General features: G+C 34.5%; 1 protein-coding gene across 6 annotated transcripts in view; it reads right to left on the bottom strand.

The window, feature by feature from the left end:
• Window positions 1-27,479, bottom strand: part of ANKRD17 (ankyrin repeat domain 17) — a 162,983-nt gene that overhangs the window by 70,646 nt on the left and 64,858 nt on the right. For all 6 annotated transcript variants that reach the window (XM_059159391.1, XM_059159397.1, XM_059159424.1 and 3 more), the window contains exons 2-7: window positions 16,354-16,507; window positions 8,330-8,486; window positions 5,309-5,456; window positions 4,930-5,077; window positions 2,863-3,096; window positions 138-232 (exon numbers count right to left, since the gene is read on the bottom strand). In XM_059159391.1, the coding sequence (XP_059015374.1) occupies window positions 138-232; window positions 2,863-3,096; window positions 4,930-5,077; window positions 5,309-5,456; window positions 8,330-8,486; window positions 16,354-16,507 (936 nt within the window). The remainder of the gene's footprint in view (window positions 1-137; window positions 233-2,862; window positions 3,097-4,929; window positions 5,078-5,308; window positions 5,457-8,329; window positions 8,487-16,353; window positions 16,508-27,479) is intronic.

Below are 27,479 nucleotides of genomic sequence, written 5' to 3'. Positions count from 1 at the left end.
CTGAGGCTCTGCTCTATAATAATAAATCTATGATAAACAAATCTTCGAACTCAGGGAAAAGATGCTCGTCATACACTAGCGTTGTCTCTATGAACTATATATAGATATATTTCATGTATGTATTTCACCAGTCTTACCATGCAAGCCTCCATTAGAGCAGTGTGCATTTCATCTGTTTTATGCTCTTGATCTGCGCCTGCTTCCAAAAGAAATCGCACCATCTCTAGATGTCCTAAACCAAAAATGTGTAAGATTACTTTAAAATATTTTATTATTCCAAAAAATGTAAGAAAAAATTTATAATACTTTGAGAATTTATATTTAACTTATAGTAATACATTTATAAGCATAATACTAAAGTCAGCTGCAAACCACCCTCAACTGTAACACATAAATTATAAAGTGATACTTGTAATTCTACTCCTTATACTACAATCCTTGCTGCAAGTGAGTAAAGATGCCATTAAAATCCAAAATCCAGAATATGCCCTCTACCACCTTTTAAGAGCTAGGGCATGTTACATTTATTTATGCTACAGAACAAATTAACTTTCATGAATTAGTAGCCTGGGATAATAACGACTGAAGTTATTTCTAAGAGGAAATGCATTTTAAGTTTCAATTACTAACTCATAAAGTTTTTAAGAATAATCTGTTTATAAATTGGGATTATATATATATATATCTGAAACCACCTCATTTAGTTTATACTTATTCACCTATTTAGATATAAACATACATGCACATACATATATACAATACTCATATATTTATATTTATGCAGTTTCAAATAAACCATAAGCTTCAGTTCAAATAAAGACACCTTATTAGTAGTTAAAAAGACAAGATGTTTGTTTAGGATTTCAGACACTATGTAAGAAACAGTAGAAAAATGACTAATTTTTTCCAACTTTATTTGGAAGGAATTGCAATCAATTCTCAATCAATTAGGACTAAGGGGAAGCAGTGGACGGTAAACTCATAAACAACGAAAACTTCAATAAGTAACTGTAACATCTGCTGAATCTTGTTTTTGCTAACTACCTACCTCCCTTTCCTCTCAGTCTTTTTCCCTTCCCAAAGAGCCACATCAAGTTCAGTCTCAGCCTGAGTTCTAGCCCTTCCCCATCTCCTCCTTGTCAATCTATATCCTAGAAGACCTCACCCGAAATAGAGGAAAGGGAGAGGGTCCATGGATCCTTGTAAGTAGCAGAGATGTTCTCCACCAGCTCAGTTCTATATCCAGCTTCTAATTAAAGCCTGCAAGCCCCAACCCCAGACGCCCCTTGGAAAGCAGGGTGGGGCTACAAGCAAAGGAGAGAGGGAAGAGTAGTTATATGTAGCCCCATCTCAAAGCTCTTCTGGCCAGCTGGGACCCAATAGTAAAATACAGCCAGTTCCAGGTTCAAAAGTACTTGTGAAAAGGGGAGAGAGCCACCCAATCAATTAGCTTGCCTGGAGAGGCTGTCCCAAGGCTTTAATTCCGCTCCTCCCAATGAAGATAAGCCTCTACTAATTACCAAACAGTACTGGGGAAGTAAGGGACCTCAGCTGTGTTTCCTAACCATCCTTAATCTGAGACTCTGTTAACACCAGACAACCGAAAGCAGTTTAGATAGAGCATATTTTCACATTTAACTTAAATTGTAGTCATTTATGTTATTCTAACCATGTTTTTAAAGGAAATTATCAGGGGACCTCATACAACCTTGGTCACTATGAGATAGAACGGAACAAAACACCACCAGAGCCACAACTAGGGTGTGGCGATCAAAGCCTTAGTTGTATAATTTAAGAAGGTATTCCCTCACAAACTTGGTGGGGGAAGTGATTCAGCCATTGAGAGTGAGTGCCGGCTTAAATTCTGTACCTTAACTTGTAAGAGTTTTTACTTGATGCCTCAAGGTCAAAAATTTACCACTTATTTTATTATTATATTTTATTATATAAATTTATTTTATTATATTATATATATGACAGCAGCAGATGGTATGAAAACACTGAACTGAATGGCTATGCAGACATAAAATTTACCTTTTAAAAAAGTTCCTTGGTTTATAGCCATTTATCTGTCAAAAAGGTAGTCTGAGAAGCATGTGGTAGCTCTGAGGTTATCTTTTTAGAACCTAGAATCTAGAGCATTTACTAGCTGAAGAATGAGCAACTGTCCAGACAATTGTCTTGCCCTCGCAAAGGATGGCATTTTTCGGTATTACCAATATTTTCAGGTTGACTAACATCATTTAAAATATCATATACCCCTTTTGTACAGTTAGGTACGTACAGGTAGGTGTTTTTATCAATTTCAACCAGCTCTTCCTTCTAACTTTATTAAATGTGTTGATGATATTCCAACATTGTTCTTTAGAATCCAAACTCTCCTCACACCACTTTTCATTTCTCAAATCTCCACCTATCTCTTCAGTTTTTCTCCTTCTTAGTGTCATGCGAAATAGCTTAAGCACCTTCTTGTTAATAGAAGCTACTTTTACTATATTTACTTTTAACCTTACAGGTTAAATACTTCTGGAATCAAGAGGATTCTTTCGTGTGAACCACACAAAATATTCTGACACAAAACCCATGAAAAATTACAATGCATAATTAAAATTAACCATTTCTGATAAAACAACTGAACCATTTAACAATCATTTTTCACTGACAATATATTTATAATATTAAGTCTATATTTCAAACTTTACATATTAAACTCTGAAACACTTTAAACTTTTAAGTTAATTACATATAATATTCTATTACCACCTCTTAATTAACTTTTTAATTTAAAAACTGTATTACGTAAAGTAACAGTCATATCATGTATTTAAAAACTTCATTTTAAAAAAATGTTTTATGCCGTACCTTTGTAACAAGCTAATGTAAGTGCACTCTCTTTAAATTCATTGGAATGCGTATTAATGCCAGCCCCATTTTCTAGCAGCAATCTGGCTACTTCCACATGTCCAGCACTTCCAGCTTCCATAAGCGGAGTATGACCATTTTCATTATGGTCCTCAATACTAGCACCGGATTCCAAGAGCACCTTTACAACATCTACATAGCCTCCAGCACAAGCATATGTAAGTGCTGTATTGCCTATTTTAATAGAGAAAAACAAAAAAATATTTTATATTTTTAATTATCATGTTCAATTAGCCAGCATATAATACATCATTAGTTCTTGATGTTGTGTTCAACAATTCACTAGTTGTGTATAACACCCAGTGCTCATTATTCCACACACACCCTCCTTGATACCCACCACCTGGTTACCCCATACCTCCACCCCTCCCTTCTGTAAACCTCAGTTTGGCTCATGGAGTCTAGAGTCCCTCACGGTTTGTCTCCCTCTCTGATTTCTTCCCATTCAAGGAAAAGCAAAAAGATATTAACATAAAATACTAAAATAAAAAGAGCCTAATTTATCATCAAGAAGAAAACTAAAATGGGAGATGGTAATTTTTTTTTCTTAAGATTCTATTTATTTGTCAAAGAGAGAGAAGCACAAGCAGGGAGAGTAGCAGGCAGAGGGAGAGGGAGAAGCAGGTTCCGCACTGAGCTGGGAGCCCATTGAGATGTCAGACTCTAGATCCCAGGATGCTGGGATCATGACCTGAGCCACAGGCAGATGGGGAGACTATAATCTTAATACATTTAGATAATACATATAATTCCTTTCCCATTGCCTTTTATCTTACTGAAATCAACTCCCAGCTCTTTTCCATTTAACATCAGTGTCAAATATATGTTGAAAAGAAATTCACTTGCCATAACTGTACAGTTATAAAAGAACTGAGCAATTCTAAAATTTAAACTTTTCATAGGAGGAAAAAAGTTATGTTCATTCTAACTTTAGAGAAAAGTTTCACATGCTTTATTTTTTGTGATTATTCATCATACGTAGATATATCTCATACTGCCCCTTTAATCATACATAATTGTTTTCACTGCAACTTCAAACACCAGCTAACTATCAAAGCTTAAGTAATTTGAAAAATGTTCCTCTGGATGATAAAAATCTTTCACATTACAGAGGGAAAAAATTAATATTCTGGGTAAAATAAGGGTTTCTAAAACTCCTTCAAACCAGAAACTATAAGCTCCTAGAAATTATTAAAAATATTTAACAAATTTGGGGCATCTGGGTGGCTCAGTTGGTTAAGCATCTGCCTTCAGCTCAGGTGATCCTGGGGTGTCCTGGGATCCAGCCTCACATTGGGCTCTGCTCAGCACGGAGTCTATTTCTCCCTTTCCCTCTGCCCTTCTCCCACTGCCCCTCCCACTGCTCCTTCTCACTCTCTCTCAAATAAATAAATAAAATCTTTAAAAATAAAATATTTAACAAATTTTAAAATCTTACATGATGAAGATGCACAAAATATATTTTCATAAAATTTTAGAACTTTCATATAAACCCACCTATGCCCAAGTTTGAAAAAATATATAAAAGTTAAAAAAAATAAAAGTTTAAACTAAAGTCATGTCCCCCTTGTGGGACACAAAGTTTTCATAATACTTTGTTGTTCTATAGGCCACAATTTAGTATCAGTAGACAATGACAGACCTGCCTTTCATTCCACAGCCCTCTTGTTCTACCTATCTTCCCTTCCATTCTCCCCTGAGAAATAGCAAATCTGGGTTGGAGCACTGTAGCCCATTTCTAAGAGGGTAGTCCTTCTAACTGAGCAAGCATTTAATTTAATCTAAAAGAACTTTAAAAGACCAAGTGATCATCCTCACACACCAAAGAGGAAAAATTTTATTCAAAATATATTCTATACATTAAACCTAATGCATAGCCTTATGCAAATATGCAGCACTTTGTAGTCAGAGAATTGCCAGAGCTTTATAAGCGATGACTGTCATGTGCAATAATTATCACCAAAGGGTCTTCTTATTTAATGAAACTGAAAAAGAAATATGCATAACCTGTTGAAGACTGTGCATTGACATCGGCTTTATGAGCTAGCAGCAACTTCACAATTTTGACATGTCCTCCATTAGCAGCGGCCATTAAAGGTGTAATGTCACCTTTGATTCCCCTATCTTCCACATTTGCATGCATTGCCAACAAAACCTTATGAAAGAAAAAGGTTAAATGATATTAGAAAATGATATATTCATAACATATGGGACATACTTCCACTAACACCCACCTAGTCATTTACAGTAAAAGAGCCAACAACCACAAAGTGTATCTAACAAAACTATTGTTGAAATGAACCTAATGGTTGAGTTTTATTATATTCCTAATAAGTAGGCCAGATTAAAAAACAAAAACAACCCGTGTGATTATTATCATACGAACCTGTGCAAGCTCATAGTATCCAGCAGAACAAGCTAAACAAAGGAGGCTCTCCCCTTCCTCAGTGTGCTCATTTACACTTCGCCCTTCAATGAGTAACTTTCGCACAGCATTTACATCTCCTTCTGAACAGGCTTCTGCCAAACTGCGGCTATTGGGGAAGAACATTATAGTATCAGGATAATATAAAAATATGAAAAATTACACAGCATACTGGCTTTTGAGGTTAAAAATTCCAACTCTGGACACTTCTAAAGAGTCTCAACTGGATAAAATCCATCCTAAGAAAAACAGTAAATCCAGTGCTATTAATATTCTCATTCAAATATAAGTCAATTCTTACATCATCCTCTTGAAGGTCCTGTCACTTCTGGTACTAAAGGCATCCATAGTACCCATCCATGGGTACTAAAGGCATTCTGGTACTAAAGGCATCTTTTCCGTATCTCTATTATTACTACCACCCTGATTCAAGAACATCACTGTTTAGCCCAGATTATGACAGTCTCCTGCATAGCCTTCCTGCTGTTACCTTTGTTTTCCTTCAGACTCAACAAGGCAGTCAATGAGATCTTATTTAAAGGAAAGCAGATCATCACGTCACTCCTCTGCCCAGAATCCTCCATCTGGCCTCTAATCTCAGTCACACTAAAAGCCAAGTACCTATGAGATCTTTCCAGTGATAGGGTACCACAGTCCTACTTTTTAACTCTCTGGTTTCATCATCTACTATTCTCACTCTTACTCTTGCCACATTGATTGAATATATAAAAATATATAAAATAGCTAAATATATATATAAAAGAGCTATTATAAATGCACATCGTGTATTCTATAGCTGCCTTTCACAAAAAATGCTAACTTAAGCTCCAACTCCAAGATGTACATATTTGCTGTCCCTCTGCCAAGAAAGCTTCTCTGTCAGACACAGCTCACCCTCTTACCAACTTCAGGTGTTTGCTAAACAGCCACCTTTTAATTGTGGATTTTCCCCACTACTCTCTTAAAAACGCACTGCTCTCCAACCCTAAACAGTGCCCTAACACCTCCCCACTCAATTTTTCCCCATAGTTATTATCATTGTGTGTCATGCTATATATTACTCATACTGTTTAATTGTATTATCTCCTTACCAAACTCAGTCTTGAATAGCACTTAGTATGCTTGTCTTATAATTTCCCATTTTTTAGGACACTGACAGTCCCCAGACCCAGTGTTCTCCATTACCTTTAAACAAATTTAAGACAAATCTTTCCCACAAGACACGCCATTATAAGAACATACCTTTTCTCTCTTTCAAGTGGGCTCTTACTCTTTTTCTCTTCCTGAGGCACATACATACACTCCTCTACTACTATCCCATTTAGATTTGCATTCTATTTCCTTATGTGTGTGCTAGCTTTAAAACAAGCTTACCAGAACTACTGTAACAACAGTTGGAATTCTGAACTCAAGAGCACAGTGTACATTAGATCCGCATGTGGCACCACACTTAACTAATATAAAATCTAACATAGAGAAGAAGAAAAAGAAGAAGAAGAAAAAAGGGTGGGGGGCACCTGGGTGGCTCAGTGGTTTGGGCTGCTGCCTTCGGCTCGGGTCATGATCTCAGGGTCCTGGGATCGAGCCCCGCATCGGGCTCTCTGCTCCGCAGGAAGCCTGCTTCCCTCTCTCTCTCTCTCTCTCTCTGCCTGCCTCTCTGCCTACTTGTGATCTCTGTCTGTCAAATAAATAAGTAAAATCTTAAAAGGAAAAAAAAAAAAATCACTGCACTCCACTATCTCTCTCAAGTTTTGCTGAATAAATGACTGTCACAAACATGCTCTACTATTCTTCTAGTATATTCAATGCCAAAGAATCTGTAACTTCTTCTTTTTCTATTCTATTTCCTGTTTGAACTAGCTTTAATATACTCCTGAAGGCATTTTTAACCTCTTTCTTGCCAGTCTCAGGAGGCACCACATTTAAGAGTATCACTAATACTACAGGGTAGTAAAACTGATCATTAATCAAGAAACAGAAGTTGAAGTTAACTGAAGGAGGGTCAATCCATGAGAAGAATAATAAATTAATAAAAACACAAAAATCTAGACAGATGAAGATGAACTCAGAGCCAAGAGAAACAGTAAATTCATATTCTTGTTAACACTATACAACCGCTCTTTCATGCTCTTTAAAGATGTCACACAAAAACACTATTATATAAAAGATAATCCTTAAATTCTATTTTTTAAATTCTCTAAACCCATATATAAAATACTCCCATTTTCTCAACTGTTTAAAGGCAACTGCTAAAATAAATAACATGGCTTCATTTTAGTTAGAGGAAAACAAGTCTCTGAGGAAGCAAAAAAGGTAATTTATATTAATAATTATTTTCGATTTGCTTTCTTGGAACCTATACCCATTTTTCAGGTACTATCCATAACTGTTTTTTTTTTTTAAATATGAAATGGTATAAGATTATCAGAAAAACTTAAAAAAGCAAAGTCACAAAATATAAACTGAATCCTTACTAACTATAAAGTACTATGTAAAAGGAATTGTAGGGCATACAAACATTAAGTATGTGGGACTCACATTCAAATTATGGGAACTAAATCTATGACATTTTTGAACGTTCACAGAACAAGCAACAAAAAATAAACCTTGCTCTTTAAAATGGTAACTATACACATGAACTAGAAAATGGCATACCTAATAAGAAAGCATCTACTTCTTTGTCACCAAAACATTAAAATAAAACAAAATCTAAAGAGTCAAAAGGTCTTAACTTGAAGTCACTGATGTCCCAGGTCTGCCACTTGCCAGCTATTTGATCTCAATTAAATTATTCACTTCTCTTCCGGTTTTCAGAATAAAAGTTAAGTAAAACAAAATTCACTGCCTTAAGGCTTTTTGTGAGTAAAAACAAGATATTACGTATAAAGGAGTTACCTCCATGCCAAGCACAAAATAAAGGCTCAGCGAACATTAGCTATTAAGAAAACGTTTTTGTACTGATCACAGAGAAAATGTACTTACTTGTCCGACTGCCCTGCATTCGCTGTGCTTTCAGCTCTCATACGGGTAAGTGCAGCAGCAGCTTCATCCAACGCACAACTAACAGATGATGTCAACCTCCGAAGCACTTCAGGGTCTGCAAAGGCTTTACCATCAGCCGTAGATAATTTTCCTATTCCTATTATATGATTTTCACACCAATATGGATACACCCAAAAGGAGAAACAAAGCAAAAGTCAAGTTACTTAATTCTATTTATCTTAATGAACAATCTTTAAATGTCACACTTCATGTATATACTGTTCATTTGGAATCTTCTGGAAAATCGCTGTTCTCCAATTCTGTAATAAATTTGTTCCTCCCATGTGGTCTAGAAGTGCCTGACCCCCTAACTCTCTGGTACCAGAAATGTGTCTCTGGCCTACGCTGGGACAACTAGGAGTCCCCACCCAGAGTTTTGTCATAGGTTTGGAAGAACCTCTATGTTCAAAGGTAACTGAATTGCTAAGATGTGAGTCATGAGCTTATGGCCAGTTTCATGATCATACAGACAAACAGACTAGTCAAAATAAGTCAATATAAAGGAGGGCAGAGTAGAGAAACAGAAAGTAGTTCTGATAAAAGTTATTTTTGACTCATTGAGACCAGTAGCGCCAGAAGCCAGAATTATCCCCATTATTTTTGGTAGATGCCCACTTTTGTTTAAGACTGTTTAGGTGGCCTACTCCACTTGTGATCAAATATGGTCGAATAAGACATTACAGGCCATATAAAAGATAATAATGAGTACCTATTCATTTCAAATTACGTCTACAATTTATTACATGTTCTCAATAACATCTAAAAAACATCCAGAACAGCTAAAGAATAAAAATTTGTAAGTAGAACCGGTTAATAACTATCTGCATGAAATGTATCTTATTGCTTTTCTGGATATCACTACAAAGCAAACTTATCTCTAACTTTAATTATTCTAACTCAGTGGTGCTGCCCATCAGTGGAGCTTTTCAAAAATATAGATGCTAAGCTCTTTTACATCTAAGGATGTAATTCAGTAAGTAGGAGGTGGGGCCTAGGCATCTAAATATTTTTAAAGCACTAAGAAGAGTCTAATGCATAGCCAGGATTAAAACTTCTGTAGCAACTTGAAGATAAAATAATGCATATTATACATCCCTGTTACTCAGTAGGTGGTACATGGACAAAAAACACCGCTATCATTTAGGAGCTTGTTAGAACTGCAGAATCTTGGGGGTGCTCAGTTGGTTAAGCATCCGACTCTTGGTTTTGGCTCAGGTCATGATCGCAGGGTCATGATCTCAGGGTCATTAGGTCAAGTCCTCAAACCCATGTTGAGGCCCCACGTCAGCGTGCCATGTGGGATCCACTCTTGAAGCAGAGTCTGCCTGAGATTCTTCGCTCCTACACACCTTGCTCCTCCTTCTGCTCCTGTGCACACATGCATTCTCTCTCAAATAAATAAAGAAATAAATAGATAGATAGATAAACAAAATCTTAAAAAATAAAAAGAACTGCAGAATCTCGGGCCCTAAGATTTTCTGATCCAAAACCTGAATTTTTAAAAAAGATCCCCAAGCAATTCAGATGCACATTATAGATTAAGAGGTTATTATCGCAGGTTTTAAAACAAACTACTTAACTAAGACATCAATCCAAAAAAAAAAAAAAAAAAAGAAAAACAAAGAAAAACCACCCAAATGGTAAAAATAAATGTATCTGTACAAATTCCTTTTTACAGTGGAAGGGTTTAATAACATAATATAAGTTTGTGTTTAAACTTTACAAGTTTATAGCTGTTTGGTTCTTTTTCTGGGAAAATCCAAGATATCAAATACTGTATCTTATGGAACCAAAAATACATCTGGTAGAAAGCCTTTATGATTTTATATACAACAAATGTTCAGAGCAGTCAGTTGGTATCTGTTACAATAAGGATGTGCAAAGAATAAAGACAGTCTCAGTCTGATGAAAATGATTTTAATTTGTGTCACTAATATTAAAAACCAACCACAGTCTGAATCTGCTATAGCAGTATTTATTCAATAAGATATCTGTGGTTAGTTAAGTATCCTAACATTATGCAAACCAAGGTCTCAGATGCATTTTCACATGAAAGAATGAGCTCCAATTGTTTAGCCAATCCAGATCAGCATTCAACAACTATTTGTCAATGACAGCAACAGAACTAGGTAAGAAAATGTATCTGGATTAGTAAAAAGTAATCACTGCCTTAAAAAGAAAGAACATCAAAAACAAAATATTCCATATTAAATTTTTATAAGCTTCTCATATCTCCATAAGTAATGGTAACTATTTTAGTAAAGATAATTAGTAACCTAAGACACATATGGTAATCCTAAAAATGAATAAACAGTGATATAAAATTAATTTATTCTAGTTACTCTGGATTATGATGATCCTTTTTAACTAGTCTTATCCAGTTATTAGGTTTTAATGAAGACCAAAAACAGAAAAGATACGTGATGATCAGATTATTCTTTCCCAAGTCTAACATTTAATCAATTGAACAGAACCATGTACTTTATGACCAAAAATGTCCTAGTGAAACATTAGAGGCTATATAAATGATAGAAGAGAGTGCATTAAAAAATTACCTAGATTTCAGATTTTAAGATAATTACCTTTCCCTTTTTTTCCTCTTAGAACTTACTCAACTTAATTCTTATTTATGAAGACAAAGTTTAGAGAAGATGTAACTGACTTAACAGAACAAACAGAAACAGGGATAACAAAGAGAAACAAGGTGACCAGCCCAAGAGGGCTCAGAAATGGTAGGTACCAGAAACAGGGGTGAGGCTTGGATCAGAAAACAGAGAGACTAGCTGAAGCCTGAGAGAAGTAGTCAGACACTTGAAGACTCCATTCCCAAACTGCACAGACAGATGATTATTCTCTATAGAAACCAAACCAGAAAGGCCCAGGATTAGCAGTTATTAGACAGAGAGGAGAAAGAGAGGATATACTAAAAGGAAATAAGGATTAAGTGAATATATGCATGAAAAACAGTAAGATCCTCAACCACTCCCACTCTAAGCTCCCAAAATACAGGTAGCCAGGTTTATCATTCACCAGATAAAAACTGGTAAATGTGTCTCTCGAGAAATTGAAAAGCCCCAGGAAAAAAAAAAATTAAAGATACTGACATCTGGATCTGGAGAGTTCTCAAAGAAAGGGAAGGGTCTCTATCCAATCACTGTGTAATAGGAATTCTAAAATGTTACCAATTTTACCCAGCTCTTCTGTACTCACTCTATGTAATCCATGGGACTGGGAATTTGATAGCTTTTATCCCCATAATCAGGTTATGCTATATGGTACAGTTGACGTGAAGTCAGGAATATTATGTGGATGTGCCTGACCTTACCACATGAGCCTAGAAAAAACCAAAAGATTTCTGTGGCTAACTGGAGAAAAGAGATTCAAAGCATTCGAAGGATTCTACTGTGCTGGCATGAAGATGGAGGGAGCCACAAGCCACGGAATGCGGGCAACCTCGAGAAGGTAAGAGCAGTCCCCGCTGACACAGCACAGGAAATCAGGATCTCAGTCCTGTAACTACAAGGAACTGAATTCTGCTACCAACAATAAACCTGAAAGCATATTTTCTCCTGTAACCCACAGATGAGAAATCAACTCAGGGGTTACTTTGATTGCAGCCCATGAGACCCCAGGCAAGAGAATCTAGCCATACTATGTGTCTAGATGTCTTATTTACAAAAACTAAGTGTATTGTGTCATGCCACTATGTTTATACTAAACTGTTAAACTGCAGTAGGAAAGTAATTATGTAATGTACATAACTTATAACATATAACATATAATAAATACTTCATGGTGAAACCCAACCAAAAAAAGGCACATGTACCTTCTATTTTAGCTTTTTATGACATTGCTAGTAACTACAAAAAAGGACAGGTTTCACCAGACATTTGAAGAAAATCTGAAATGTAAAGGATAACCAAAAATATTCAAAATGTGAGCGAAATTTTAAAATGCCGCAAATTCTAATGTTATGGAGAAGGATGAGAAAAGAAAAGTTGCAGAGGTAAGAGAATACTATAAATAAGTGTGGTGTTAACTTTCTGAATTGCAACACCAGAAATTAGGAGATAATGGAGCAATAATTTCAAAAGTCTCAAAAAGATTTTTAAACTAGAATTCTATACCTTTAAAGTATCAAGTATGAGGATAGCATCAGAGGTATTTTCAGGCAGTCTCAAAAACTTTTACTTCCCAAGTACCTTTTCTCAGGGTACTTAAACCATGATCAATCTCTACACCATAAAAAGAGAAACCACCAGAGTAGTTCTGTGATACAAAGGAAATATAGACACGATGAATGACTATTCTTGCCAAACACAAAACAAGTCTGAATCTGGTCAGTATCTGGATCTGAATTCTGATTTACAGGAAATGCAATATACAGTGGTGCAACTAGCAAAACTGATAAAGTGGAACAAATGAATCAATTTCTTCAGAAAATGGGGGGAAGGGGGAAGGAAACTGTTATGATAAAAAGACAATTAAACTAAATAACATGAAAAATATAAAATTTTACATGCAAAAATATGTAAATATGAAACAGGTGAAGGGAATTAAAGAGTACACTTACCATGATGAGCACGGAGTATGTACAGAATTGTTGAATCACCTTATTGTACACGGAAACTAGTATTACACAGTATTTTAACTACTGAAATAAAAATTAAAAACTTAGGGGTGCCTGGGTGGCTCAGTCGGTTAAGCATCAGACTCTTGGTTTTTGGCTCAGGACATGATCTCATGGGTGGTAAGATGGAGCCCCAAGGCAGGATCCCGCTCAGCGGGAAGTCTTCTAGAATATTCTCTCTGGCACAGCCCCCACTCACACACACACTCGCTCTAAAATACATTTAAAAACCCTTAAAAATATTAAAAGCCTAATAAAAAAAAGCAAAACTTGTTTGGATCCTAATTTAAATAAACCAAGTAGAAAAAGAGCATTATAGCGTGCCACCAACTCTCAATTTCACCACAGGTCATAAGCTCAGGGTTGTGAAATCAAACCCTATGTCAGGCTCTACACTGGGCGTAGAGCATGATTAGGATTCTCTCTCTCCTTCACCCTCTGCCCCCACTTTCTCTCTCCTTCTCTAAAAATAAATAAATAAGGAAGCAAGAGATCTTTAAAAAAAGACTATTATGAAATAACTGGAGACATATAAACACTGACAGGATACTTGACAATATTGAGGAATTACTACTATTTTTCTTTAGATATGCAATGGTATTATGTTTATTTTATTTTTTTAAGTTCTTGGGGTGTCTGGGTGGAGCAGCTAGTTAAGCAACCAACTCTTGGTTTCTACTCAGTTCGTGATCTCAAGATGGGGAGATCAAGCTCCCTATGGGACTTAAGTTTCTCTCTCCCTCTGCCCACCATGTACTTGGTCTTACTCTCTCTTAATCTAAAAATAAATAAATAAATCTAAAAATAGTTCTTAATTTGGAGTATATACTGAGGTGTTCATTTATTTATTTAAGCTTTTATTTATTTTAGGGACAGATCACACAAGAGTGGGGAGGAGCAGAGGGAGAGGGACAAGCAGACCGCAACAAGTGTAGAGCCCCACACAGGGCTCAATCCCAGGACCCTGAGATCATGACCTGAGTCGAAATTAAGAGTTAGATGTTCAGCCAACTGAGCTACCCAGGTGTCCCAATACGGAAATATTTATATATGAAATTATATAATGTTTAGTTTGCTTTAAATTAACTTGGGGCGTGGGACATAAGCAGGGTGGTACTAAGTAAAGAGGAAACAAGGCTGTCCATACACTGATGGCTGTTAAAGCTGGATGATGGGTATTCCCTCTGGGCTTATGTGTTAACACTTTTCATTCTTAAAGAAAGGAAATAAGGGAGAAAGGGAGAGAAGTGAGAAGAAAGAAGATGAGGAAGGGAGGGAGGGAGGAAAGAGGCTAACTTGTTGGCTACTGTAGAGAAAACAGAAAAAAAAAAGGGAATAAACAAAGAAATGAGAAAATGAGGCAGCTATTAGCATCCTATGAAAAGAAACTCTACCTCCAAAAGTAATCCCTCTCAGCTGTAGTCCACTTTTCTGTAGCACTTTTCAACCTGGTTCTGCCTCTTGGAGACACAAAGGGGGGAAGAGGGAAAAAGCAGGCTCTCCACGGAACAGGGAACCCAATGTGGGGCACAATCCCAGGACCCCTAGGATCATGACCAGAGCCAACAGCCAACCGACTGAGCCACCCAGGCGCCCCATATCTGCTCTCCTAAACATATAGTTTCTTATACTCGAGGACTGGACCTTGCACATGCCCTACTATGTTTTCATTTGTACTTGGTCAAGATCCCTTCAATAATCCATTCTAGAATTAAACTTAGGATAGAAATCAAATTTAACCATGAGTCCTTTGAATTTTTAAAAGCTGTTTTACAAGATATTTATTGAAAGGATTACCAAATAGTATTAGTTTGGTCTTGTGCTATAATAAGGCAGCAGTTTACATGCATTGTATGTACACTATATAGGAAATCGGGTTTCTAAAAAATGAACAATTAATGTTCACAATGTATTTATTTCCACCTTAGAAAAGTTAAGAAAATATATGGATATTTAAAAAGATCAGAGATTAAGAGTTACTATTCCCTTATACTTTAGGCGTAATGATATATATGTATGTAATCTCTAATCAAAACACTGTTCTTATGGGGACAATATAATAATGATCCATTTTACAATAATACAATGATCCACTTTACAAGGCTTCAAGGTTTCAAGACTATGACAAAAAAGAGGGAAATTATATACAGTCAATTCTTATGATTCACGGTCACTGGGAAAACTTAATTAATGAATACTGAACCATTGCTCCTAGGGAAAACACAGAACAAGTTTCCTATGAGCCTCTGGTCACAAAGCAATTGCATTAACCAAACACTGTCTTATGTATGTTTTTGTTTAAAGATGACCTTATTTAATATACAGTTGATTTATTAACACTGAACTCATGGTTAACAGAACTATAACCCATGCTGAAGAAGCTTATCTAACACAATGTGCTTTCTCCATTAGGCACATCACTACCTTCTCACATTCAGGAACACTAGATAGTACTTTCGCATTATACTTGGAGACCATTATAAACAATGAAACTGCCAACAAAAGGCACACAATGTCAAAAACATGGGTCTAAGTAGATTGTGAAAAGGACACTTGTTTACAGTTTGAGAGCTGAAACAAAAAGAGCTTCACCTTATTTCATCTCATCAAGGAACATGTGTGTAGGAAAACTAAAATTTTTCATTATGTGCATTTTTTTTAAAAGAATTTATTTATTTATTTATTTGACAGAGAGAGAGAGACAAAGCAAGAGAGGGAACACAAGCAGGGGGAGTGAGAGAGGGAGAAGTAGGCTACCAGTGGAGCAGGGATCCCAATGTGGGGCTTGATCCCAGGACTCTTGAGATCAGGACCTGAGCCAAAGGCAGACACTTAATGACTGAGCCACCCAGGCACCCTTATTATGTGCATTTCTATGAAAGACTAAGAGTATTGTGAATACCAATTTTAGGGTATGAATACATGTTATCAAATGGGCAAATTCGCAAGTATGGAATGTGTGACTAAATAAAAGCGACTATATGAAATGACTCTTCAAGGCTGACAGCAGTATGTGGATTTTACTTGGGTAACAAAAATATGCTTTAATGAAATATTCCATGTAGAAATTCTCTAAAAAGCAATCCATTAACCTTCATGAACAGTATTACCCTAAATGTCCTAGACCTTGTATTTATAATAATAGTAGCTTTTTGTTACTTTAATAAACTCTACACCCAATATGGGACTGGAACTTGTGACCCTGAGATCAAAAGTTACATGCTCTAACAACTGCGACAGCCAGGCACCCCTAATCATAGTAGTTTTTATTAGATTTATATGTACCTTTAAAAATTATATAGTCTAATTACATATGTAAGGCCTGCAGACTTACCTGCAGCTTCTAGTAAAGCTTCCAGTCTAGCTTGTGTTTCTGGATCTACTGTCCGGAGGTCTGCACCATCAGCAGTACCTGACAAGAGCAACTTGGAAGCCGTTTCCAGCATTGGATTTTCCAAATCATCCTGATCCAAAATGAAAGATTCCACCTAGAAAACAAATACCAAAAAAAGGAAGGAAGGGAGGAATGAAAGGAGAAAGGGAAAGTGATAAGAGAAATAAACAGAAGAAAAAGGAAGAAGAAAGAAAAAATATTTTAATGTAAATATCATGATAAATACAATGCAATTCTAAAGAAATTCAATCTAATACATACAGCCCGCACTGTTTAAAGGAGAAAATTATATTTGTAGAAGAATTTAAGAATGTGCTACTCATATACAGCAGAGTCTCATTTTTTTTCCCTTTTACTGAAATTATGTATTCTTTTTATGTTAATTTGGTAGGATAAGGGCAAGATGGGGGAGCTATGAGGTTAATGATTAAACGTGAAACCTCTGGCTTTAGTAGAGGACCTAAATTAGCTGCTCTTGAATGTTTTGCTCTCAGGATCCCTTTATACACTTATAAAATACTGCCCACCCCAGACCTTCAGATAAGGGCTAAATTTATTAACAGTCACCATACTGAGAAATCAAACTACAATATCAAAAAATCGTATTTGTTAGTATCGCCACCGGTGATATTTTCACCAGAAAAGTTTTTAAGTACTGTGAACACAATTTAAAATTCTAATCTGTACTTGAAAGCTTAATTTTATCATCAGCGACAAATACTGTCAAACACTCTTAAAATGACAAACTCACTCATTTCCATCATTTCTGATAAGAACATTTGCCAAATACCCAAGTCTGCTAAGTGTATTGGGCCTGTCAATTATATTTTCTAGTTAACAATGGCATTTCATCAGGGGAAAAAAAAAAAGGAATGGCTACTTTACCTTGCATCTCAAAAAAAAAAAAAAAAAAAAAAAGACACACACACACACACACACACACACCCCCACAGAAGTGCTTTATGTCACACACAGTAATATTAAAAGGACACATATTCAAAAGTGTGGATTTCATAAAATTAATATTTATTGCTTTATCAAGATTATCCTTAAGGTAAAACTGGCTCTTCATTTTCTTCTTTTAACTGTGAGTACGCAGAACTGAAGAATACAATGACACTAGTACAATTTGATGTCATGGCCTTGACTGAGGGGCCAGCAGTTTTACCTACCATTAATTTTATACTATCAATGCACATGTCAACACAGTAAAGGAGGCAAATAACATGTCAGTACTGTGATGAGGGAGTTTTGACCTCTTAGATATCCTGAAATGGTCTCTGGGACCCTGAGGGTCCTGTGGACCATTCACTGAGAACCACTACTATAGTCAACATGAGATTCAATTAAAAAAATATTTAAAAAATTAGAACATAGCAAACACTGAAGACATGGAGAAAAGTTTTGTTGTGATATCCCTTATTATAGTGCTACTTACAATAAGTACTAAGATATGTTCTTTCTAGTTTGCTGATAAAAAGTTGATAATTATTATATAAACTGTCACCATTTTGCATGACATTTACTTCATAAATCTAAGGTACTTCTAACACTTATAACTAAAATAGATATAAAAGTAATTATTAACCTAGAACACAGTTAGGCTCCCACCTAGTATCTAAATGTAAGAAATCTGAAAAAAACCTTAAGGAATAAAATTTTAACTACTATAACATGAGAAACTCTGAGTCATTTCATCTTTGAAAGTCACCTATCTAGTAACCAGGAATAACCAACACATACTTAGTACTGGAAGTTAAATCTGGGAGGAAACAGTATGTTTCTCTCCAAATTTCCATTAGACTAACACAGTTTAACATGATTTCAGATTTCTAATATTTCAAATACAAATAGACACTGGATACTCTGAAAATAATCTCTGTAAATATTTGAAAATTTTCACAAAATTTTGCAGTATAACCCATCAATAACAACTCCCTGTTAAAATGACAGGGAGTTAGGAAAAGAAAATAAGAATATACTCTTTTTAGTTTTAAGTTCTCTTTCAAGGTAGTAGCGTAAATGTTATACTTTAAGTAGACTTTGGGAGTATATCTCGAAAACCGGGGGGTGATGTTCCTGGGTGGCTCAGGAAATTGAGCCTCTGACAGAGTCTGCTCAGGTCATAATCTCAGGTTCCAGAGATTGAGCTGTACCCCCCCACCCCTAGGGTTCACTGAGCTCAGCAGGGAGTCTGCTTTTCTCTCCCTCTCTCTCTATCCCTCTCCTGCTTGCATGTTCTCTTTCACTCTAGAAGAAATAAATAAATCTTTAACAAATTAAGTAAACTTTTGGGACATGAGTTGGCCATAGCAAGATGTGATTCAAAATTATAGTATAATAAAAACTATGTCTTCTTATCTTTAATGAAATGTCCAAAAGATGAGTCATTTTAAAGAAAAAGTTGCTTCCCAGTGAAATTTTCTGTGAAAATATCTACAATTTTCCAACCCAATGGGAGAAGAGGAAAGAAAACAAAAGAAATAAACATGGAAAAATAAACATTGGTAAAATAAACAAATGAAAAATTAAATAATATTTCAGACTAGAGTTTTAGAAAACAAAATATTTCAAAGAGCAGGGCACGGTTAAATGCCAAGGGTATATAGATCAGAGGTATTTAAATCATACGAGACATTGCATAAAGATAAATATGAAAAGATTCTGACCCAATTAATTTATGTAAGACAACAGTAGAAAAAGGAATGTAACACTGGTAGACAGCTATAAAATTTCTATATGCTAGAACGGAGTATTTACTGTAGGAAAGGTAAGAGAGTTAGAAGTTAGATCATAGGACATTTTAAATTTCATTAAAATTTCATTTTAAATTTCAATTAAAAGTGAGCCTCTGACATAAAGTGCCCAATGCCACTCTATGTCCTAACTGAGCTTGGTGAAAATTTATTAAGAAAAATGTACCTCAATCTCTTCATGAGGGATATTAATTATAGAAATGTTTTCTTACTGATTTCAAATATCCACAGAAGTTACATTAATTTTTAAGTCCACTATTCTTACTTTGTAAAAAAAGAAAAAAATTGGTAAGTTAAAAACAGTAAATTCAAATGACTATGTATAGATTTTTTAAAAAGGTACTAGGGTGAAAGAGAAGAATAGGAATGGATTTATATCTCCCCCACCCCCAGTTTAATACTAAGAAGAAATTAATTTTAAGGATACTGTTAGGATCTAAAGACCTAGGTACGCTTATTGGTTCAGATGCTACCTATGAGACCTATGCAAGTATCTCGGCAATCTCTAGATCCCTATTCTACATAATTTTTTCATAAATTCATTACACTGATATATTATAATATTTATTACCTTTCTAAACTCCATGGAAACAGGGACTTTGAGTAAATAAAAGATGGATTGGGAATACTTCCCTTTCAGATTCTAAAAGGCTACAGTGTATTTGGGGAAGGGAGAGGTAATTACAAAAAAATAAATTTAAGGTGTATCTTACAGATTATTGAATATTTGTACATTAAGTAATAGGGCAACATCAATTGCAGGTAGGGCAAAATGCCCATCACTGGCCAACAGTCTTTGTACAAGAGATACTACAGTTAACCTGCAGAGGAGATAACAGAGATGTGTGAAATCAACTCCACCATCTAGGAACTTCTTTAATGAGAGAGCCAAAGTGTGTGCATAAATGAACACTTTTACAGGGTAAAAAGTGTAGAAGGTAAAGGGTAGGGGGAAAAGGCTGTTGGAATTTAGAAGAGTAGAAGTAGAAGAGAACTTCCTCCTCTAACACTAATTCCTCTTTCCCTAACTGGAAAGATTCTTGCACTACATTACGGAACAACTGAAGAGAGACTGACATAAGGACACTCAGTCATAAAAATACAAAAATAAGTAATCCTTGTGTATTCATAGGTCAACTAAGTTATGATTTATGAGCATATCCTGCTCTACCATGTACCGAGCGAAGATAATTCAGATTAAATACTAAAATGTTTTCCCATTGAAACCGTACTCATTTTTATTACATTTCTACTGAAAAAAAGATTCATTTTGAATAAGAAATTCACATGAATATTTTGAAACATTTTCTTTAAATGAAATGTAAAAATAATTTCCATGAAGAGAGGAGAGACAGGAGGAAAGGTGTGTCCTTATTAAATTTATTCCCTAAGGGAAATAATCTATCAAAGTTATCAATAACTCAAAGCATGACAAGTTATATTTAAGCTATTTCAGATGTACTGTTTTCACTAGATGGATATTTTATGAAGTGATGCTTGCATTTCAAATTCTTGTCTAATATAAAGAACCACCGAATTGTTACAGATGGAAAAACAGAAGCACAGGATTGTTATTTAAATAGCAAGTTTCTAAATATCTAGTACCAAGAGACCAGTTACCCAATTAACTAGTTTAATATTCTTTCCACTAGAAAATTCCATGCTGAAGGTTTTTTTTTACTCTGCTCTAGAAAAGCTAACTTCAAATTCTATATTTAGGGACAAAGCTATACCTACTGTCTAATTACTAAAAGAAGAGAACTAAACATTATATAACTCAGATTTATATAACATAAAATACACAATACCACCTATGACATATTCTTACCCCTCTGAAAATAAACAATAATCTATTAGAGCCCTTAGAAATAATTTCCAGTTTGTAAAAATCAGTAAGGCAAGTATTAGGAACAAGTTAAATCAGTTTCTCAATCTTGGCACTATTGACATTTTGGGCTGGATAATTTCTTCATTGTCGAGGGCTGCCCTATGTATTTCAGAATGTTTAGCAGCATCCCTGGCCTCTATCTACTAGATGCTAGTAGCAACTCTACCACATGCTGTGACACCAAAAAACCTCCAAACATTGCCAAATGTACCCTCAGAGGAAAAACAGAAACAAACAAAAAGACCCTGGAGGTTGATAATTTGAGAACCACAAAGTTAAATAGGAAAAAACACAACTAAAATATGGGAAATGTTTGTTTGTTTGTTTTTTAAGAGAGAAAACAAAAGGAAAGAAAAGCTCTAAATTAAAGAGACACCAGAGACATGATTAGCAAAATAATATAGACCTTATAAGAAATTTTCAAGATAAGTGAAGTAATCTGAATATGCACTGGGTATTAGTCTAAAAGAATTATTCCGGTTAGGTAAGAAAATGCTCTTATTTATTTATTTATTTATTTTTTTTTTTAATTTATTTGACAGACAGAGATCACAAGTAGGCAGAGAGGCAGGCAGAGAGGGGAAGAAGCTGGCTCCCTGCTGAGCAGAGAGCTCTATGTGGGGCTTGATCCTAGGACCCTGGGATCATGACTTGAGCTGAAGGCAGAGGCTTTAATCCACTGAGCCACCCAGGTGCCCCATAAATGCTCTTATCTTTAGAGATGCACACTGCCATATATAAAAATAGAGTCAGAAAACTGCTATATAATATTTCCGGAAAACAAAGTTGTGTGGCAAATTCTTGATAATGCTGAATCTGCGAAAAAGATTTATAGTGGCTTTATCATACTTGCCTCTATTCTTATGTGCAAGTTAAATTGTTTTGGTTTTGAAAGATTAACAGTGTTATTTTACTATGGAGGTTGCTTTTGTTTTAAAATATTATTACTTAACAGTAATACTATTTATTTAAATTAACAAAGTAATTAAATATCTTTTTTACTTTCTTTCCAAAATAAACTTAACACAACCACTCAACAATGAAAATCAAGGTCTTTTAACAAAGGTCAATACTGAAGGAATTTGTTTATGTCATTAATGGTACTCCCAGTCCTTCTATAGTAAAACAAAAAGTCATATAAAAATTTGGAAATATAGGGCCATGTGGACGAATTGTGAACACCAGAGTTACATTTCAAACTAACTTCCGTCAAAATAGATAAATTATCAATGTTATATTAGAGAAGAGCAGTTCATCTTGTAATAAACTGGCATTTAGGGCGCCTGAGTGGCTCAGTTGGTTATGTCTGCCTTCAGCTAAGGTCATGATCCTCGGCTCCTGGGATGGAGTCCACCAACAGGCACCTTGCTTAGAGGGGAGCCTGCCTCTCCTTCTGCCTTCTGCTCCCCTTGCTTGTACTCTGTCTCTTTCTGCCAAATAAAATCTTTAAAAAACTAAAAATAAAAAATAAACTGGCATTTATTTCAAAGGATAAAGAAATTTTTATTAACTAGACACCATATATACAAGTTCCATTCAATTTAACAAATACACCCCAATTACATATAATATGCAAAATGCAGTAGGGCAGCCAAAGGAGAAATAAAATATGTAAATGATTTTATTATAATCAATGCCTTCGACAAATATACAATACGGAAAAATGCAACTCTATGTGTAAAGAACTAACTATACCGAAGATTAAAAACAGTACTAAGTAGACACTAATATAGGGACTGTACAGAGAGAAAGGAAAAAACAATTCTGAATGAGAATGGTAAAAAGAATAGTGCTTCAGAAAGATCGGGCCTTTCAATATTGTACCCAGTTCAGAATTTATATGGTAGCTTATTGAAGGATTAAAGTATTAAGATAATCAATTTTCTAAAAATATTTATTTTTTTATTTGAGAGAGAGGAACAGAGAACAGGGGTTGGGGGGAAGGAGAGTCTCAAGCAGATTCCATGCTGAGCGTAGAGACCAACACAGACCTGATCTCAAGATCCTAAGATCACGACCTGTACTAAAACCAAGAGTGGGACACTTAACCAACAGTGCCACCCAAGCATCCCAAATAAGCAATTGTTTAAAAAGATAATTAGAGATCATGTGAAAGATGGTTTTGTATAGATGTGACAACAGAAACAAGGAAACCTATTTATAACTTACTTCAATATACCAAATGAAAGATTATGGGAGGCGGGGAAAGGAAAAGGTCAGTTTTTGAGGATAAACGTACGTTAAAATATGAAATGCCAGCAACTCCAGAGTTTGGACTTCTTGACCTTTAACACTCCACATCCTCCCATCCCCTCTCTAGCCACCAATTACTGCTCTTGTTCAGGAAACTACCCTGTCCATTTTCATTCAATTTAGAGCAGGTAGTCTAAATTTCAAGTTAATAATCTATATTCCAAGAAAGATAATCTAGATCTTGATTATATTAAAACATCTTTTAAATAACAAAGAAGTCTCACACTTGCTCCAGGAAAACACAGTATCTTCAATCCAAAACTCACCATACTTAAAATCTGAAGAGCTCTTAATCAAGTCAATGCAGAAAAATTCCTCCTAAACAACATTTATGGTCATTGTGTATGATTTTTACTTATAGTAAATGTTAGTGTTTAATTTTTATGACCAATTTTGTCATTTCAATGACAGTGGATTTTAAGAACACAGATCATAACTGATACCATTTCACCTACCAAAAATAAAGACTCATTAGAACAACCTGACTTGAGGTCATCATCATGGACTGAATTACACGATAACTCAAGTGTTGTCGCTTTTTCAGTGATATGCAGAACAGGCTATGTAAAACCTAATTCAAAGAAACAATTGTTTCTTCTCTTCTGTACCCGACCCTAAAACCTAATAAAAATTTCTTTGATCTGTATTTTTTGAAGTCTTAAATAGGGTAAACTTCAGGTAAAATACAACAATTTTTAAAGAAGTATATTTGATGTAGTTCTTCCGTACCATTAATATAAAATCTTCAGTATGGTCACTGGACACTGATCTATGTATACGCTAAAATAAAACAGCATAAAATAAACCACTTAAAGTCCTTATTGTAAAAAGAGTATCAATTAATAATATGACTCATTATGGTGCCAATATCCTGAGATTCAAGTAAATAAACTAAAGTGAACCTGACTAAAAGTAAGTTTAGCTTTCAAAAAAATCTATGCATTAAGAAAACACTGATTTATTCTATATCATTTCATTCATACCCATCTACCCATCTAATAAAATTTTAGTTAAGATCTAGAAATGTGTTAAGAACTAGTGATATAATAGTTAACACAGCACTGTTCTCACAGAGCTAAAACATAACTCTTTTTCTTAAGCTTCAAAGTACTTACCTGCTACACCTCAGTATGAAATTATAAATCAATATGAAATTCTTAACATTAATTGTAAATTTTATAAAGTGAACCAATTATGAATATTTAAAGTAAGTAAAATTGTATAGAATTCTCAAATCTAAAGTTTGTAAGAGGTTTTTCTGTCATAGAATTAAAGCCACAGATTTTTAAAAATTTACCCCAACTCTAAATATCAATAGTATGATGCAATTTAATTATTAATTTAACCTGTCTCTGGTATTTATCATTATTCATCAATTATCATAAAAACTGGCTCAGAATGAAATGACCCTTATTGCTTTAAAATGCATATACAGAAATACACTCATTCTCAGATATAGACACACAGTCATAACCTGGTGGAATTTGAGCACTCCAAGGATATTTTAAGTGTAGTAAGTTTATAAGGCGAATGGTTATTAACAGAATTAAAAATCAGATTGATATCAGAGTCCTAAATATAACCCAAGATGCTATAAATCAACACTGCAACTAAAAGTTCTAAAGTATAATTATTTTAAAAGTAAAATTCTAAACTGTAGAATAAAATAATTTTTAGATATGTAAGCAAACTGAAAATTTTAAAACCACAAATATTTCTGAATTTAGAGTTTGAATCCAAGAAAAGGACAACCTTGGGAATCATAACACTAAGCATTTGGAAAAGAAACCAATATAATACAAGCTAACTTATCATGTCGGGTAGTTGTTAATAAATAATTCCTTAAAGTTAGAAGAGTAAAAACGTATTATAACATAAACATATTACTAAAATATCAGTTAAGCCAAGACTGAATGATATAATGCCAAAAACCTATGTTCAGCAAAGAGAACAACTAGTTGAAGATACGGTTTAATTCAATTCAATGCCTGCTAAAAAAGAGAAATGAAACACATAGTTTTCAAAGTGGATAGTAAACAAGATAAAACTCAAATTCAGCTAAAGGCAAGGGGTGGCAGGTGGATGTGGAGGGAGCGAGGCTGGGCGGGTAGACAGCGACAGCAGGAAAAGACCTTTTCCACAATAACCTTCAATGTGAGGAAAAAGACCAAAGACCAAAAACCAAGTTAATATAAAAGCAAGTGGGAAAACTTTTCTTATTTGAAAAAATTGCACACAGATTAAGATTTGAAAAAAAGAAGAAAAACCCCTCAACTATATGCTATCATAAGAGAACTAAAATTTTTAGTCATAAGGCTAAAAGCATGAGAAAGAAAAACCAAAACATGAAAAAGTAAACCCAGTCAAGGGTACAATTATTATCAAATAACTCAAGGCAAAAAGCATTACACAGAAAAAGGATATTTTATAATGGTAATAGATTTAATACACCAAAGCGTGTAACAGCCAGAGCATGTAATAGTCAAAATATAACATTGAAATATATATAAAGTAAATATACTTGAAATAAAAGCAGCTAGAAAATTCACACAACTTAGCAGGAAACTTTTTACATACCTATGTCAGAAAATGAGAGCAAGTAGATTATGCAAGGACATGGATGATTGAGAAATAGATTCCATAATGAACTATACTTACATATCATAGTGAAATGGAAATTAGTATATCATGAACACAGAATACAGTCTTTTATAGCAAATAAAAGCCTGACCAAGGAAAAATCTCAAATGATTAAAAAATATATAGAGGTTACATTCTTAGTCCATAAAGCTAAGTGAAACTAAAATTTAACAATAATACTCTACTTAGAAATTTAAAAAGAAAAGAAAAAAGCCTACTAATAAACTTTCAAAATACAGGGAAAATAAAAATTAAAATCAGTAAGCATATTATTTCTTATGGGATTTAGTCTTAGCTGTCCATAAAGAAAAATTTAGATTTAAGATAAACTAAAAATCTTCAAAAATAAAATCCAAGTCGAAATGTATCAATATAATTTATGGTAGTAATAGAAATGAAGAAATTGAAAAGAGATTCAGAAGTAATTAGTAAGACTAGTAAGTGCTTCATGGATAGGTCTAGCATGAAGAGACAAGCCTTTGGTAAGCCTGATTACAGAAAATGAGAGGAAAAACAAAAACCATAAGGAGTTATTAAAATCAGAAAACTAAGCAAACCTATAAAGTCAAGAAATAGGGAAGTCTAAACAAAACAGATGATTTTCAAGAAAAAGCAGAAATATAACAGAATATACCAATAGAGGAAATCTCAGGGATAGTCACTAAACTATCCCTTAGAAGGAACAGAGCATTATTATATTATTTACAAAGCCCAGAAAACAGATGGGAAAATTCCCTAGCTCATAAGCATAAATAACCCTAGTAGCAAACCTGAACAAGAATAGCAAAATAACTAAACAAAATAAAAAACAAATGAAACACATCATTAGAAAATTAAATTCAGAAGTTGTATAAAAAATATTATACAATACATACAAGAAAGGAGATAAAGGAAGTACTAAGAAATATAATTATTTGTACACACAGAAATAGTGACTTTCCCTTGCCTAGAATGCTTTTCCCAAAGCTTTCATTCTTCAGGTCTTAATTTGTATTTTACCTTCTCAGACAGTACTACCCAAGAAAATACTCTACTCATCTCTCTACCATACCACTAACTTTATTTCTGCTATAATTTTAGCAGTACTATCACAGCCTAAAATTATCTTGTTTTTGGGTATCTGTTTATTATCTCTCTTCTCCAATTAAAGACAAGAACCATTCAGATTTACACTATCACCAGTGTGTGGCAAAGTTCCTGGTACAATGCAATATCCAAATAAATACTTGCTGAATAAATGTTAAAAATGAAAAAATCATAACCAGTAGTAGGTAGATGTATTAGGCAATTCATGACATTAAAATTTAGAAGTAAAAAGAATATGTATCATCTCAAAAAGAACACATAATAAACACAATATTCATTACCATGAAAATACTTAAGTCAAGAAGGAAATTTCTGTTCCATCCAGATAACATGCACCACCAGAAATCTAAACCACGTGTAAAATGTAAAAGTTTAAAAATTAGGATGCCATCAGGAAAAGAAGCTCAAATCAGAGCTAGTAGTGAACAGATTTGGAAGCCTAA

The sequence above is a fragment of the Mustela lutreola genome, chromosome 1, assembly GCF_030435805.1.
Source record: "Mustela lutreola isolate mMusLut2 chromosome 1, mMusLut2.pri, whole genome shotgun sequence".
NCBI lineage: Eukaryota > Metazoa > Chordata > Mammalia > Carnivora > Mustelidae > Mustela > Mustela lutreola.
The sequence above is the reverse complement of the archived record's forward strand: the minus strand, read 5'-3'. Positions and strand labels throughout refer to the sequence as shown.